Here is a 14,407-nt window from a genome sequence, read left to right as displayed (position 1 = left end):
AGGAATAGAAGTATTAAAAGAGGGCCCAGCTATCCTACTTCTGGGTACTCATCCAAAAAATACCAAAACAGTAATTAGAAAAGATATGCATCCCTATGTTTACTGTAGCATTATTTATAATAGCCAAGATATGGAAGCAATCTAAGTGTTCATCAGCAGATGAATGGATAAAGAAGATATATATATTATATATATATATACACACATACACACACACACACACATACACACACACACACACACACACACACACAATGGAATACTATTCAGCCATAAAAAGAATGAAAATTTGCCATTTGCAATAACATGGATGGACCTTTAGGGTATTATGCTAAGTGAAACAAGTCTGACAGAGGAAGACAAATACTGTATGATTTCACTCGTCTTTGGAATATAAAAGACATGGACGCAACTTAAATGTCTATTGACAGATGAATGGATAAGGAAGATGTGGTGCATATGTAAAATGGAATATTAGCCATAAAAAAGAATGAAGTAATGTCATTTGTAGCAACATGGATGGACATAGAGATTATCGTGTTAAGTGAAGTAAGTCAAACACAAATACCGTATGATATTGCTTATATGTGGGATCTAAAAAGAATGATACACATGAACTTACTTATAAAACAGAAATAGACTCACAGACATAAAAAACTTACGGTTACCAGAGGGGATATTAAGGGTTGGGGGGGGATAAATTAGGAGTTTGGGCTTAACACATAAACACCACTATGTATAAAATAGGTAAACAAGTATGTATTGTGTAGCACGAGCAATTATACTCAGTATCTTATACTGTGCTGTGCTCAGTCGTGTCCAATTCTTTATGATGCTATGGACTGTAGCCCACCAGGCTTCACTGTCCATGGGATTTTCCAGGCAAGAATACTGGAGTGGGTAGCCTATCCCTTCTCCAGAGGATCTTCCCAACCCAGGGACTGAACCCAGGTCTTCCACATGGCAGGCAGATTCTTTACCATCTGAGCCACCAGGGAAGCCCAAGAATACTGGAGTGGGTAGCCTATCCGTTCTCCAGAGGATTTTCCTGACCCAGGAATTGAACCAGGGTTTCCTGCATTGCAGGTAGATTCTTTACCAGCTGAGCTACCAGGGAAACCCATGCATGTGTGTGTGTGTGTACACACACACACACACACACACACACACATCATTGAATGACTTAAAGTATACACTTGAAACTAATAGAACATTGTAAATTAACTATTCTTCAATTGAAAAAAAGCAAAAAACAAAGTAAATGGACAAACCAAGCACAGGATACAGAAAGCAGAGGAGTGGTTACCAGAGGGGGAAGGACAGGGGAGGGCAACATGAATAAAGGGGAGCAGCTGTGTGCTGATGGGTGGAAACCAAGTCTACATGCTGTAGTGCACGCAGAGGTAGAGATACAGTGTGGTAACATGAAACTTACATGACGTTACAAACCAACGGTGCCTCCACGAAGAAAGTAAGGGAATGAAAATTATATTTGAGAACTGAAGTCTTTCAGTGGGAGTATTTCCCCTACTACCAGGGCACCTCCCTTCTAGTTCCCTCTTTGGAACGAACCTTTCCTTTTATTCCTGGCCATCCTCGAAGCCCCCGACCCCCTTGGCTGATATGGTAGCCCAGATCATGTGTTTCTATAGCCAGGCTATGAATTTTTTTTTTTTTTTTGAGATTCGAGTTTTATGTACAAGTAAATGAAGACTGTCCCCTGTAGCCGCTCATTTGGGGTGAGAAGAGCAATGTAAAGAAGTAGCTGTTGGCTCCACAGTGATGAGCGAGAGGAGTCCATGCCACTATTTCTTTAAACGATGATTTTGTAATTAAAATGAAAAAAAACAAAAACAAAAACAGAACACATGATTTCTTCATGTTGCATCTGTGAAAGAATTAAAAATAAAAATGACTTTTCAAAACTCTATAGAGTTTCTCATCACATGTGTGAGGTGACCAGGCTGTCACTTCGTTTAGTGACAGCCCTGCTCCCCAAGAGCGACAGTCTCTGCGCAGAAGACTTAATACTCCTCGAGAGTTTCTGCCCGAGGGATGGACAGGCCTCGATCCTTCAGGGCCTGGACTTTCAGCTTCTCGGCTTCCAGCTTGGTCTGCTGTTCCACCCTCTGTTCTTCTAAGATTTCTTCAATAGACACTTGCTGGAGAGGTGTGTCACTCTCCTTTTCTATTTCTCCTAGCAGGACCACATTTTCTCCTCTGACCACAAAAATCCCTCGAGGAATATCACCGTATTTTTTGCCCACATGAATACGCTCCACAGTCTGATGTAGCACTAAGTTAGTAAATTGATCAATGCTTCTCAAAAAGCCTATAAGTGTCCTTCCATCTCGAAGCAGGACCAAGTGCTTTTTCACTGTCGATGTCCTCGATGAGGCTGGTGGTGCCAGGCATATAGTTCATTTTGAGTCGAGATGGAGCTGCAGCGTATAGCGGCGGTGGGCCAGCGCGTCCCACACCTCCTTCCTCCCACCGCGGTCGCCGCCTCTGCGGGACCGGGACAGGAACCCGGACCCGGACCAACGCCGCCCCCGCGGCTTTCAGCAGCCGGGGCCTCTGGGCTATGAATTTTTTTCCCCTTAGTTTCTCTGTTCCTTCAACCTTCTTTTCTTGAGTTCCTTATAAATTGATGACTCCTGACTACTGGAACCTGGAGCCTGAGGCAAGGTTCTGCAGACAAGCCCCTTCCTTGTCTACTCTGTGAAGTCGCGTGAGTGAATCTTGACTCTTTGCGGCCACAAGTCAGCAGGGCCGACTGTAAGGCAGAAAGTTTTGACGGGACCAGCAGGTAGGCATCCCCAGTCTAAAGCATCAAATAGGAAAGAGGAGGCTGAGAAGGCACCTTTCCCTCATCCTTCTGTTGAAAAATTCTTGAAAAGTACAACTCAAGAGTGTCTTATTTTCAAAAGAAAAAGAAGCTATCCGCATGCTTCTGAAAGACTATTCACTGTTGCGTTGCTATTAACCAAAGACCTGTGAGTGACGATCAGACCTTCTAATTAGGAGGAGACCAGCTGTAGGTGAGCGCTTCACAGATTTAATTCCTGCCAAAAGCAATGGAGTGCAGTCTGATTGACAGGCCAAATCTGATGGACACCAGCATTCCTGTCAGAGAAGGAAATGGCAACCCACTCCAGTATTCTTGCCTGGAGAATCCTGTGGACAGAGGAGCCTGGAGGGCTGCTGTCCATAGCGTCGCACAGAGTCGGACACGACTGAAGTTACTTAGCAGCAGCAGCAGCATTCCTGTTATTAGAGAGGTTTGCTGACTATTATTTTTGGAGGGGGGAGGTTGGGGTTTTTTCATGACTGAATGGAGTAGCCCCTTTCCTCTAACCCAGGCCCTTTGGTCAGATTTCAAGGCTCCCCAGTCATGTTCTAGAGTACCAGCAAGCCCTAAGGAACCACATCCTGGACAGGGAGGGGCAACGTTTAGAAGAATGTCAGCCTAATTACTGGAAGCATTTTGTATGGACAGAGGAGTCCTTTGACCCAATGCCTGGCATAAAGGTGGTACTTGGTAAATATTCATGTGAATGAATGAATGCATCGCAGATGTAGAAGGGCAAAGGGGAGCGAAAGAGGGGGAAGGGAGGGGGGCCTGAAACAACCTGCCTCTGGAAGAAGAATGATAAGATAAACATTCAATGTTTGCAGAGCTCTGTGGAGCTGCCTCATGGAGGACACAGAGCAAGTGTGGTTATTTGCACAGCTAACCAAAGAATGTATCTGTTAGAAAGGACTGGCCGGCTGTCAAGGGCATAGGGGATACGGGCCTGATTGAGAGGCAGTTTCTGTCTTCAAGAAGCCCTGGGTCTAGGGGGATTAGTGGGAAGTCAATGAGAAGTTCAGGTGGAGCAGGATAAACATCGTCTGCAGTCAGGATAGAAAGAGCCCTGTGTGTGCACAGTGGAGAGTGGGGGTGGCCCCCAAGGAAGGGATGCTCAGTCGGGCTTTGTAGGAGGAATAGGGTTTAGAGGGCAAGTTGGGAAGGAGAATGTCAGGCAGGGAGAACAGCCGTGCACAGAAAGGACCTAAAGCATGGGAGTCTGGCCCATCTCTGCAGGCTGCGAGTGGTTCAGACACCCTTGGACCTTGGAGGGGTGCATGTGAGGAAGGGGGAGAGGGGGCTGGACAGGTCAGCTGAGCTGGGTCATCCAGGGCTCTAGGGCTCAGGCTCAAATGGCGAGAAGCTCAGACTCTATCCTGGCCAGAAGTTTAAACTGGTCAGAAGCATGGCCTCTATCCTGAGAGTTCAGGGAGCTGCTGACAGGTCTCACCCAAGGTGTGGCATGGCCTGATGTGTACCTTAGAAGGTTTGATGGCGAGAGCTAGACTGGAACCAGGCAGCCAGTCAGGAGGCCGCCACTGTGGCCCAGGTGGGAGGCTGCTGCCCCAGACCAAGGAGATGGCCGCTGCGGGAGTGAAAGGGGACGCTTCCCTGGTGGGCCAGTGGTTAAGAGTCTGCCCTGCCATGCAAGGGACACGAGTTCAATCCCTAGTCAAGGAACTAAGATCCCACATGCCTCAGGGCAACTAAGCCCATATGCCCCGACTACTGAGCCTACACCCTGCACCTGAGACCCGAAATAGCTAAATAAATACTTTTTAAAAAGAGAGAGAGAAAGGGGCTTCTCCAAGGTCTATCTGAGTGCCTGTAGCTGGCTGTGCCTCTTTCTCTACAATCTTAAAGTCAGCAATGGCAGATTAGGTTAGAAAGGAAGTGATATGAACAAAGCCTCAAACCACGCTGAGAAAAAAAATATAGCACACGGAAAAATTGTGAAATATGTTAAATTTGAGTCACTGGCTGGACAGCCAGGAGACTAGCTGGTATAGCGGAGCAAGCATCCTGTTCCTGGTGGGGAAATTCCATCTCCTTGTCATGTGTTACTCATCCAGTTCAGAGATTCTCAATGGGGTGGGGCGCTGGGGAGAGGCAGCTTGCCTCCTCAGGGGACATGTGGCAAAACATCTAGAGACATTTTTGGTGTCACATCTTGGAGGGGGGGGCATGCGGGCTGCTACTGGTATCTAGCTGCTAAATATCCTACGAGGCACAGGATAGCCCCCTTCCCCCCCAACAAAGACTTATCCACCCCAGAGTGTAATTAGTGCCGAGGAGAAAAAACCCTGCACTAGATGAAGAAACAAATATATGAAGGAAAATAAGGTTCTGGAAACTCCTGCCCTAGGAAGGAGATAGTCATGACTCATCAAAGAGAAGCTGGAAAAGCATTTGGGGTGGAGGAGGGGTAGTATTCTCCTTCCACGCACAGGTCTCAGCTCTACAAAGGCACCAAGGACTTGCAGCTTCCTTCTTGCAGGGAAAGGAACTTCCAGGCAGGGCTGCAGCAGGTGGGCCAGAGGTATCTGACCCCCGGATGGAAGCCCCTGGGTCATGGGCCCCTGGAGAAGGAACTGGGCCCAGATATCAGCCGTGGCAGAGACTGGCACCTGTGGTGGGGCTGAAGGGGTCCTGTTTGACTCATTCCCAAAGTGAGGGGGGCATATTCCCTGCTGAGGATCAAAGTCATGGTTGGTCCAGGTACTGAAGGGAAAGTGAATAATCTTTCAGGTGTGTGGCAGTGCAAGACAACTGACCCAACCTGAAATGCACTTAACAAATGTCAGATGAAGTGGGGGGAGAAGGGAGGCAGTGATGGTCTGGGGCCTGCGGCACATCGACCTTCCAGGCAGGTGGGGCCCCTGCTCTGTCTTATCTGCTCAGGCTGCCATTCTTGGGGCCTGAGGTCATTCAAGAATGGCAGGAGGGCACCAGGAAGCCACTCTGTGGCCAGCTGGGAACACTCTTCCTTATCCCGGAGGCCAGGGAGAAAGTCACCGTCACAAGGACAAGTCCTCTCTGGATGCATCAGCCCTGGACCTGTCACACCATCTGGCCTCTTTTCTGGGCCTCCTGGAGAAGAGGCTTTGCTTTTCTCCACCACAGCTGTTGTGGAGCCAGTCCTAATGGGGCTGTCGGTACATCCTATACCTTTTACGTTTAGCTTTGCTCAGCACAGTTAGAGAAGACGGAGGGGGAGCAGGAGGCTGTTTTGGATAGGATGGTCAGGGAAGGCCTCCTTGAGGAGGTGACACAGGAGCGGAGATGTGAACAACTCAAAGCGGCCAGTTAGGTGATGGTCATCCTGAGAGCCTTCCGGTCAGGGGGAACAGATCTGCAAAGGTTCTGGATGGGGAAAGCGTGGCTCGTCCGCGGAACCGCCAGAAAGCCTGCAGGCTGGAGCTGGAGAAGGAGCCTGGAGATACGGCTGGAGGGGCAGGTAGAGAGGGGATCACGCGGGGCCTCAGGGGCCTCGGCAGAGTCTGAATTTTATTCTAGGTGGGATGGGATACCACTGGGAGTTTGCTGTGGTGTCAATGCAGGGACCAGACTGGAGGCTGGGGTCAAGTCCGGAAGAGAGAGGAGGGAGGTGTGGACTGGAGTGGTGGGTGGCAGCAGAGGGCAAGGAGGGTTGGATCTGAAATATCATTTGGAGATCAATCAGACAGGCATCAGTGATTTGGATACGGGGGTTAACAAGGGAAGACCTTAGAAAGTGCCCAGAGTTCTACCTTAAGCACCTTGGTGTGGGTCTTGGTGCCACTGACTGAGAAATGGGGGAACTGGACTAGGGGGATGTTGCTGCTGCTGCTGCTGCTGCTAAGTCGCTTCAGTCGTGTCCGACTCTGTGCGACCCCATAGACGGCAGCCCACCAGGCTCCCCCGTCCCTGGGATTCTCCAGGCAAGAACACTGGAGTGGGTTGCCATTTCCTTCTCCAGTGCATGAAAGTGGGAAGTGAAAGTGAAGTCGATCAGTCGTGTCCGACTCTTCGCGACCCCATGGACTGCAGCCCACCAGGCTCCTCCGTCCATGGGATTTTCCAGGCAAAAGTACTGGAGTGGGGTGCCATCACCTTCTCCTAGGGGGATGTTAGGAGTTCAGTTTCAGATCAGCCATGGACCCCAGGCAGCTGCTCTCTGCCCAGCATGGGCAGGCTTCCGGGTAAACACTGCCATAAGGAAAGGCAGAGGGGCTGAAGGGGAATACTTGTACCCCACTGGACTCTCAGAAGCCCTCTCTTTTCTCTGCCTTCATCCTGTTTGTTTCCCAGAACACACACTTCATTTTGCCATTCTCTTGCTCAAGAGCCTCTGAGGATTTCCTGCTCCTTATCAGATGAAGTCCAAACACCGCCGCCTCCTGTAGGGCCCCCACCAACATGTTTAGTCCAAGAAAAAAATGTTGAATCCCAGAGGGATGTACTTTCTGGTGGACAAGCTGGTTGCTGAGTTGACATCGCCCCCTGGTGGCTGAAGCCTCAAAGGCTGCGGTTTCCCTTTGAGGGCTCAGAACATGGGCACAGAAGGGAGTCGGGGGAGGAGCAGGGTTAAATCCCACCCAAGGGCCCGGGGAAGCCAAATCTCAAAGCATTTTGCTTCTGCACCACTGGACCCCTCCTCAGGCCTTCCCTTTGACTTCCTGTGCGGAGTGGAGGCTGGTGTGGACCTTGGGAGCAGAGAGAGGCTGTGAGGAGAGCTTGCTTTCACCTTTGCAACACCAACCCCAGCCAGGAATGGTCGGGACAAAGGCCAGGGTGTCCAGATGGCCTCTTACCTCTTGAATCTGTTCCTTCATCACCTTGATCTCATTCTCTCGAGGTTCTATTTGCTTCTTCAGCTCCTTTATCTTGTAGTCGAGCACAAACTTGAATTTCTCTAGTTCCTGATTTTTCTTTTTCAGATCATAGATTCGCTTCTCCTGTGGGTGAGAGCAGGGAGGCGTGAAAAAGCTATCCGGAGGCCCTGGTATGGAATCCCTTTAGGCACAGAACACAAATCCTGTGACCTCCTGAGGGGACACAAACAGGGGCTCCCCCACCAGGGGCACCACTGACTCCCCAGCTTCTGTGCCAGACTTCAGTCATTTACTCACCCATCCGGACAGGTTGTGGTCGATTGCGTGGAAGAAAGCTCACCTGGACAGCACCTCTCATCCTAAGCGTTCTTTTACAATATGACCTTACGCTTCTCCATCAGGAGGCAGGGTCTAATCCCTTCCCTTTGCGTCTGGCTGGATTTATGGTCTCCTTGTAACCCAAAGAACTCAGCTCAAGTGATGCCATGTGGCTTCCCAGGCTATCTCGGAAAAGACCGAGCGGCTTCCACCTGGTTCTCTTGGAACACATGCTCTGGGGGAGGACACCTGTTATATCAAAAGTCCCACCACTCTGAGACCTGTAGGCTGGAGAGCTGCTCTGTCAACAGTCCCAGCTAAGCCCAGCATTCCAGTCATGCTGGCCAAGGGGCTGGATAGGGGGCTAAAGAAGCCACATTGGCTGTTGGTCTTCAAGCCCACCGCTGCTGGAGTCACCCAACTGAGGGCCCACTAGGACCCAGACATCAAGGACAAGGACAAGCCATCCCATTGTACCCTGTGTGGATTCTAGACCTACACAACCTGCAAGCATAATAAAACGGTTGTTTTTCACCACTAAGTCTTGGGGCGATGTGTTGCAAGGCAATGACAACTGGAGTGTAGATCTATCTGTTATTGCTAAACAGAGATCTTTTGCCAAGGTTACAAATTCCAAATAGAAATATGCACAGTCCCTACCCTTAAGAGAAAACATACTAGCTGGGAGAGCAGATGTGCCAACAAGTGTAAAGCTACACTGTGACAGGTGTCATAGAAGAGGTTGGCACACAGAAGGCATGGTGTGTACTGAGGGTGCTGGGAAGAACTCACATGAGTTAGGGTGGTGGTAGATGGAGGCAGTGAGAAATAGGGCTGGAGGGGAAGCAGGGAGGAAGGCAAGGGTCTAAATAGTTGAGAATTTATCCAGGAGGCCAGGAGCTGGTTAGCTACAGCCCTCAGGTCAAATCTGACCTTCTGCCTATTTTCATAAAGTTTTATTGGAACATAGCCAAGCCCATTCATTGATGTCTTGTCTATGACTGATTTTATGCTACTGGAGCGGAACTGAGCAACTGTGGCAGAGAGACCACACTGCCAGCAAAGACAAAAATACTTACTACCTTGCCCTTCACAGAAAAAAAGGTTGCTGACCCTTGCCACATGCAGTTGAGAGTTGTGAAAGAATTTAAAGTGGGAGACTGAAATGATTACAGAGTGTGGAGGCAGGGAGCCTGGATGGGAAGTGGGATGGAAGGCTGTTAGACCCGTTAGGCTGGTGCAATTTTCTAGAGGTCTTAACCTCTTTCTTGTCAAACCCCCCTTTAAGTAGTGGGGGGGGGAGACAAAAAATCAGTAGATTGGGGTTAATATATATACACCACTCTATGTAAAAATAGCTAACTAGTAAGGACCTACTTATGGCACAGGGAATTTTACTCAATACTCTGTAATGACCTATATGTGAAAAGGATCTAAAAAAGAGTGGACACATGCATATGGATAACTGATTCACTTTGCTGCACACATGAAACTAACACAACATTGTAAATCAACTATACACAAATAAAAATTAATAAAAAAAACACTTTAAGAATCTGCAGAGAGCTTTGGCTCCTACCTAAAAAAATGCCCAGATATAAATGCAAATGCTCACCTGCAGAAATGACATGCAGGCATGGTCTCATTTTGTCTTTGTCAGACCCCCTGAGCGCCCCATTCACAGGTGAGAAAACAAGGCTTGGATCAGTTGCCGGAGGCTGCCATGTGGCCAGCGGAAGAGGCTGCCCGGGAACCTAGCTCACTAGGCGGAAACCCAGGTCCTCAACCACCTGGGAGTTGCATCCAGCTAAGGCAACAAGGGCAGAGGGGACGAGAGGAGGGCGAGGAGCCTGGATTTGCTCAGGAGGAGGAGATGCGATGTTGGATACGGAGGTGGTGTACCTCACAACAGGTGATGTGTCTCTTACTGTTTTGTGAGAAAGCTATCCAGAAAAGTGATTTCACTTTCTGCGGTCCCCAGTGGTTACAGGGCTCACCGCAGGGGAGTTCCTCTCTGATCAGGGGGACCACACGGGCGATGCGCTGGGCGAGCTGCCCCCAGTCCATGAGATGGTCACCCTGGGATGCCTGGCACAGAGGCGAGCCGGGGCCTGGCAGTCAGCACTCAGGTTCTTACCACAAATCTGTCACCTATAAACTGTTACGACCCTGGGTGAGACACTTCACCCTGGGAACCAGCTTCCTGAGCTATATAACTGGGTTGCTCACGGTCCCTGGCGTTTTGAGGGGAACTGAATGGGATGAATTGACAGCACTTAGCCCCGTGCCACCCACACAGTAGGCACTTCACTGACAGCTCATCCCCCATTGAGGTCAAAAGGCAGGGAGTCTGCCTAGAGCTGTGTCCTCATGGCCTGTGTCCAGCTGGGCTGGAGCTGAGGAGGGACAGAGGATGTGCCTTTACCTTATCTTGAATCGTCTCGTCTCTCTCCTGGATCTCCCGCTTGAGGCCCATGATGTCCTTCTCCAGGGACTTGATGACCCCTTGCAGCTTCACCTGCTCCCCCTTCAGGAGCTCAATGTCGTTGGTTCGCTCTTCAATCTCCTTCTGCAGGCTGCTGAACTAGGGGAACAAACAGCAACAGCAGAGAACCCCAGAGCCTGTGAATGCACCTCCATTCCTCCCCACTGCCTGAGGATTTTAGGAGCGCCTCATCGGAATTTGGGACTATCAGGAATTTCCCAGGCCAAATGGGCGATGTGGGCTTCTGGGCAAGAAGATCCAGTCCCATCCCTTATGTGAGGAAGGACCAGCTGCCGTGAGAGCCTCCAGAGACCAGTTCCCCTGGCGGATCCAGAGTTTCCCATGACTGCACAGACTTCGAAAGGTTGGGCTCCATGCTCCATCAAGGTCACAGATGAGTGACCTAAGTGATGAGCCATCTTAGTCATGTCCAAGAAGGGAAGGCATGACTGCCCCTGGATTGGGTAGTAGTGTGATTTCTAATAGGAAAGAATGTGAACTGGCTTTGCATTTGGCTTCTTTCAAACTGTGGTGCTGGAGAAGACTTTTGAGAGTCCCTTGGACTGTGAGGAGATCAAAGAAGTCAATCCTAAAGAAAGTCAACCCTGAATATTCATTGGAAGGATTGATGCTGAAGCTGAAGCTCCAATACTTTGGCCACCTGATGCAAAGAACTGACTCACTGGAAAAGACCCTGATGCTGGGAAAGACTGAGGGCAGAAGAAGGGGATGACAGAGGATGAGATGGTTGGATGGCATCACCAACTCAATGGACATGAGTTTGAGCAAACTCTGGGAGATAGTGAAGGACAGGGAAGCCTGGCATGCTGCAGTCCCTGGGGTCGAAAAGAGTCAGACATGATTGAGCAACTGAACGACAACAAAGGCTAAATGTTTGGGGGGGAATTGGCAATTCTGTAAGGATCTGTGAACTGAATGCCTCCTTGCCTGGCCGTCAGTGACTACAAACATCTCCCCCACCTTGTAAACTAAGTACTCTCTACTCCCAATCCTTCTCCCACCCACAGTGTGCGACCAGGAACACCCCTGACTCCCTACACTGAGAGCCTGAGGACACCTCCAGGAGCAGACTTTATCTATCTCACGTCCAAAGACCTCATTTCCACTTTAAGGTTTAACTCTGAAAACTCTAAATCCCACTTGCCAATACAGGAAAGCCCAAAGGGTTCACCAGGGCCATGGTGAACCTCCCTGTCTCCTGTAAACAGGAGAGAGGAGGACGAGCCCCAGTGGTTACCCCATCAGAGGGTGTGGTAAGGATCTGTCTGCCTGTCTGTGCAGGGGGAACCTTCACACTGGCTGGCGTTGCTTTCCAAACCCACTTGCTGGAGATGAGGACATTCAGGTGGGAATTCTGCCAGTCGCCCCACTCCCCACCGGCCCCTACCCTGGGCAGAGCCACTGTTCGCTGACTCCACGTCTGTCCACCCACCCCATGCTTTCTCTGCAGTGCGGTCCAGGCCTGCCCCCCACGCCTCTCAGAGACCAGCCTGGTACCTTCTTCCTCATGATGCCTGTTTCTCCTTTGAGTCTCAGGTTTGATTCCTTTTCATCCCGAAGCTTCTTCTCATATTTAGTCTTGATGTCTTGGATCTCACGGTCTTCATCTTCTTCAATCTGCTTCTTGGTCTCTTCAAACTCCCGTAGCTGCTGCCTGACATCCTCCTGTGCCTGGCATGGAAAGAAGAGAAGAAGAGTGTGAGCCTGGGGAGGTGGGGACAGGTGGCACTTTGGAGCTCAGAGAGCCCAGGGCAAGGTGAGCATCGAAGGCCATCACGGGGATGAAAGACCGAGTGTTAGCACAGAAATGGAAAACAAGGCCATGGGTCCCTTGGCCCTTCCACTTTCTTCCTGTCCTGTTTGTCCCTCTCTCCCTACCAGATCAGGCCTCACGCTCCATTGCTTTGATCACTGTCCCATCAGAACACTCGCCATTCCACCCCTGGCTTTCTTCACACTGACACCAGCAACCCCCTCTATCTTCCTTTCACTAAACTTGTGATACTTACAACTTTATATTTATTTCTAGAATTACTTGATTGTCTCTCCCATTAGATGTTAAGTTCCCTGAGGGTAAAAACCTAGCCTATCATGCCCACCATGAGTTCCCAGTGTACAATGCACACTGGCCCACAGCAGGTACTCAAATACTGAATGAATGAGTGGCTCTTTAATTTCTCCCCCTTCCCTAATCCAATCAGTACCACCCTTTCCACCTCTTGAATCCAGCCACTTCTCTATGCCTCTGCCTCTGCCCAGGCCATTATCTCTTGCCTGGACTGTTCTCAGCCTCCTAGCTGGCCTCCTGCCTCTGGTCATGCTTCCCTCCAGTCTGATCTCATCCTCTAGTCTAGGGGAGCTTTCAAAACCACACACCTGGTCATGCCGCCCCTAACTTGAGAGCCTTCTCTGCCTCACCCTTGTCCTCAGGGTAGAGCCTGGACTCTTGAACCCGGTCCACAGACCCTCAGAAGGCAGGCCTGGCTCACCTCTCCAGCCTCAGCCATCACTCCCGCCCTGAGCTCTTGCCAGTGTGAACTAACTGCAGTTCCCCCAATGTGCCTGGTCCTCAGCTACAGGTGGTACTCACTGTACCTCTGGTTCTAGCCTCTTCCCGTGGCTTTCTCTGACATTTCCTCCAGCTCTTGGTTGAGGTATCATTTCCTGTGTGAAGCCTGTATATCCCCCATCACATAATAAATGCCTGTTTGACATGGAGGCTCCATGATGGCAGGGCCACATCTCTCTACCGCAGTGAATACCCAGCACAGCATATGGTATAGAGTTGGTGCTGAATGAGTAAAAGCCTAGAGCTCAGATGCTGGGAGAACAAGCTCTGCCTGGTGGAGCATGGGGCAGGACCCCTCCTTGCTCACTGCTGCCTGGGGGTAGACACTGTAGATCTCAGCAGAATCAGTGGCTTTCTTCCGATTCTGACCCTGGCATTCTCCCAGGTTGCATATACCATCCCTTGACCGAGTGTGTTGGAGATTGAGAGAGGCAGGTGTTTTAAAACTGAGCTCAGTGACTTCCTGACAAAGGCTTCTCTTTGCCAGACTCTTGCTGGATGGAAGTCTGGCCAGTGGACTCCGTCTGTAACCTAGAGGGGCCCACAAGCCCCTGCTCTTGACCTAAGAGATGTTGCTAAAAAGTAGAAGAATCCCAGTCAGCTTAGTAAGATGACATTTGGGAGGCATCTCTCTAGCAAAGTTCTGAGTTGAAATCCTGCTGACTCAAAAGAAAAAAAGCCTTGTCATCACTATGAGAGGTCTGGGGAGGAAGGCTGGCCTTTCACTACTCTGGGAGGATCCATTCACCCTAAAAGCAGAGCCCGGCAGACTGAGATGTTGTTGTATAAGCCACAAGGACAAAAGGGGTCTGGGGCCCTTGAGAACACAGAGGGATGCTTAGCCCTGTAAAAGGGGGAGGAGGACGGTGAGTGGTTGGGGAAAAATTGTCAAGGAGTTGGCTCTTGTCCTGAGTCCCTGAGGGTGCACACCAGCAGCCAAGTGAAGAAGCATCATCCTGAGCAGGGGCTCAGAGGTTGGTATAGAAGAATTCCAGAGGCTCCACATCACTGGATGTGGGAAGCTGGATGGGGCAACCGGAAATGGGGCTGGGCAGGTAGGCAGGGCAGCTGTAGAACTGGAATCAGGTGGGCTTGGGTCGGGGTGGAATTCTCTTGGCTCTCTGCTCTCTGAGCTCAGCCTCTGCCGAGTAGAGGGCCTCCACCCTCTACTTCCCACTGAGTCCACCCCCACCACCTGGGCAGTGTCCCAGTTCACCGAGGACTTCTGGATGCCGACTCAGCAGCTTCCCTGCCATCATCAGGGTGGTTACAGAGGACCCTAGGATGTCTCCTGATGCTGTGACCCTTATCTTCCTGCATCCACTCTCAGGCCCACCCCCTGGAACGGT

The 14,407-nt window shown here is 50.3% G+C and overlaps 1 protein-coding gene and 1 pseudogene across 4 annotated transcripts in view; both read right to left on the bottom strand.

Moving 5' to 3' along the window:
- The window catches only part of CFAP57 (cilia and flagella associated protein 57), a 78,521-nt gene that overhangs the window by 25,035 nt on the left and 39,079 nt on the right, over positions 1-14,407 (bottom strand). For all 4 annotated transcript variants that reach the window (XR_011463749.1, XM_070368308.1, XM_070368309.1 and 1 more), the window contains 3 exons: positions 11,987-12,160; positions 10,409-10,567; positions 7,645-7,788 (listed from right to left, as the gene is read on the bottom strand). Coding sequence is in view for 3 of the 4 variants with exons in the window: in XM_070368308.1 (XP_070224409.1) it covers positions 7,645-7,788; positions 10,409-10,567; positions 11,987-12,160 (477 nt within the window). In the remaining variant the exon portion in view is untranslated. The remainder of the gene's footprint in view (positions 1-7,644; positions 7,789-10,408; positions 10,568-11,986; positions 12,161-14,407) is intronic.
- Positions 1,717-3,005, bottom strand: LOC138987257 (U6 snRNA-associated Sm-like protein LSm1 pseudogene; annotated as a pseudogene).

Source organism: Bos mutus, chromosome 3 (genome assembly GCF_027580195.1).
Source record: "Bos mutus isolate GX-2022 chromosome 3, NWIPB_WYAK_1.1, whole genome shotgun sequence".
NCBI lineage: Eukaryota > Metazoa > Chordata > Mammalia > Artiodactyla > Bovidae > Bos > Bos mutus.
The sequence above is the reverse complement of the archived record's forward strand: the minus strand, read 5'-3'. Positions and strand labels throughout refer to the sequence as shown.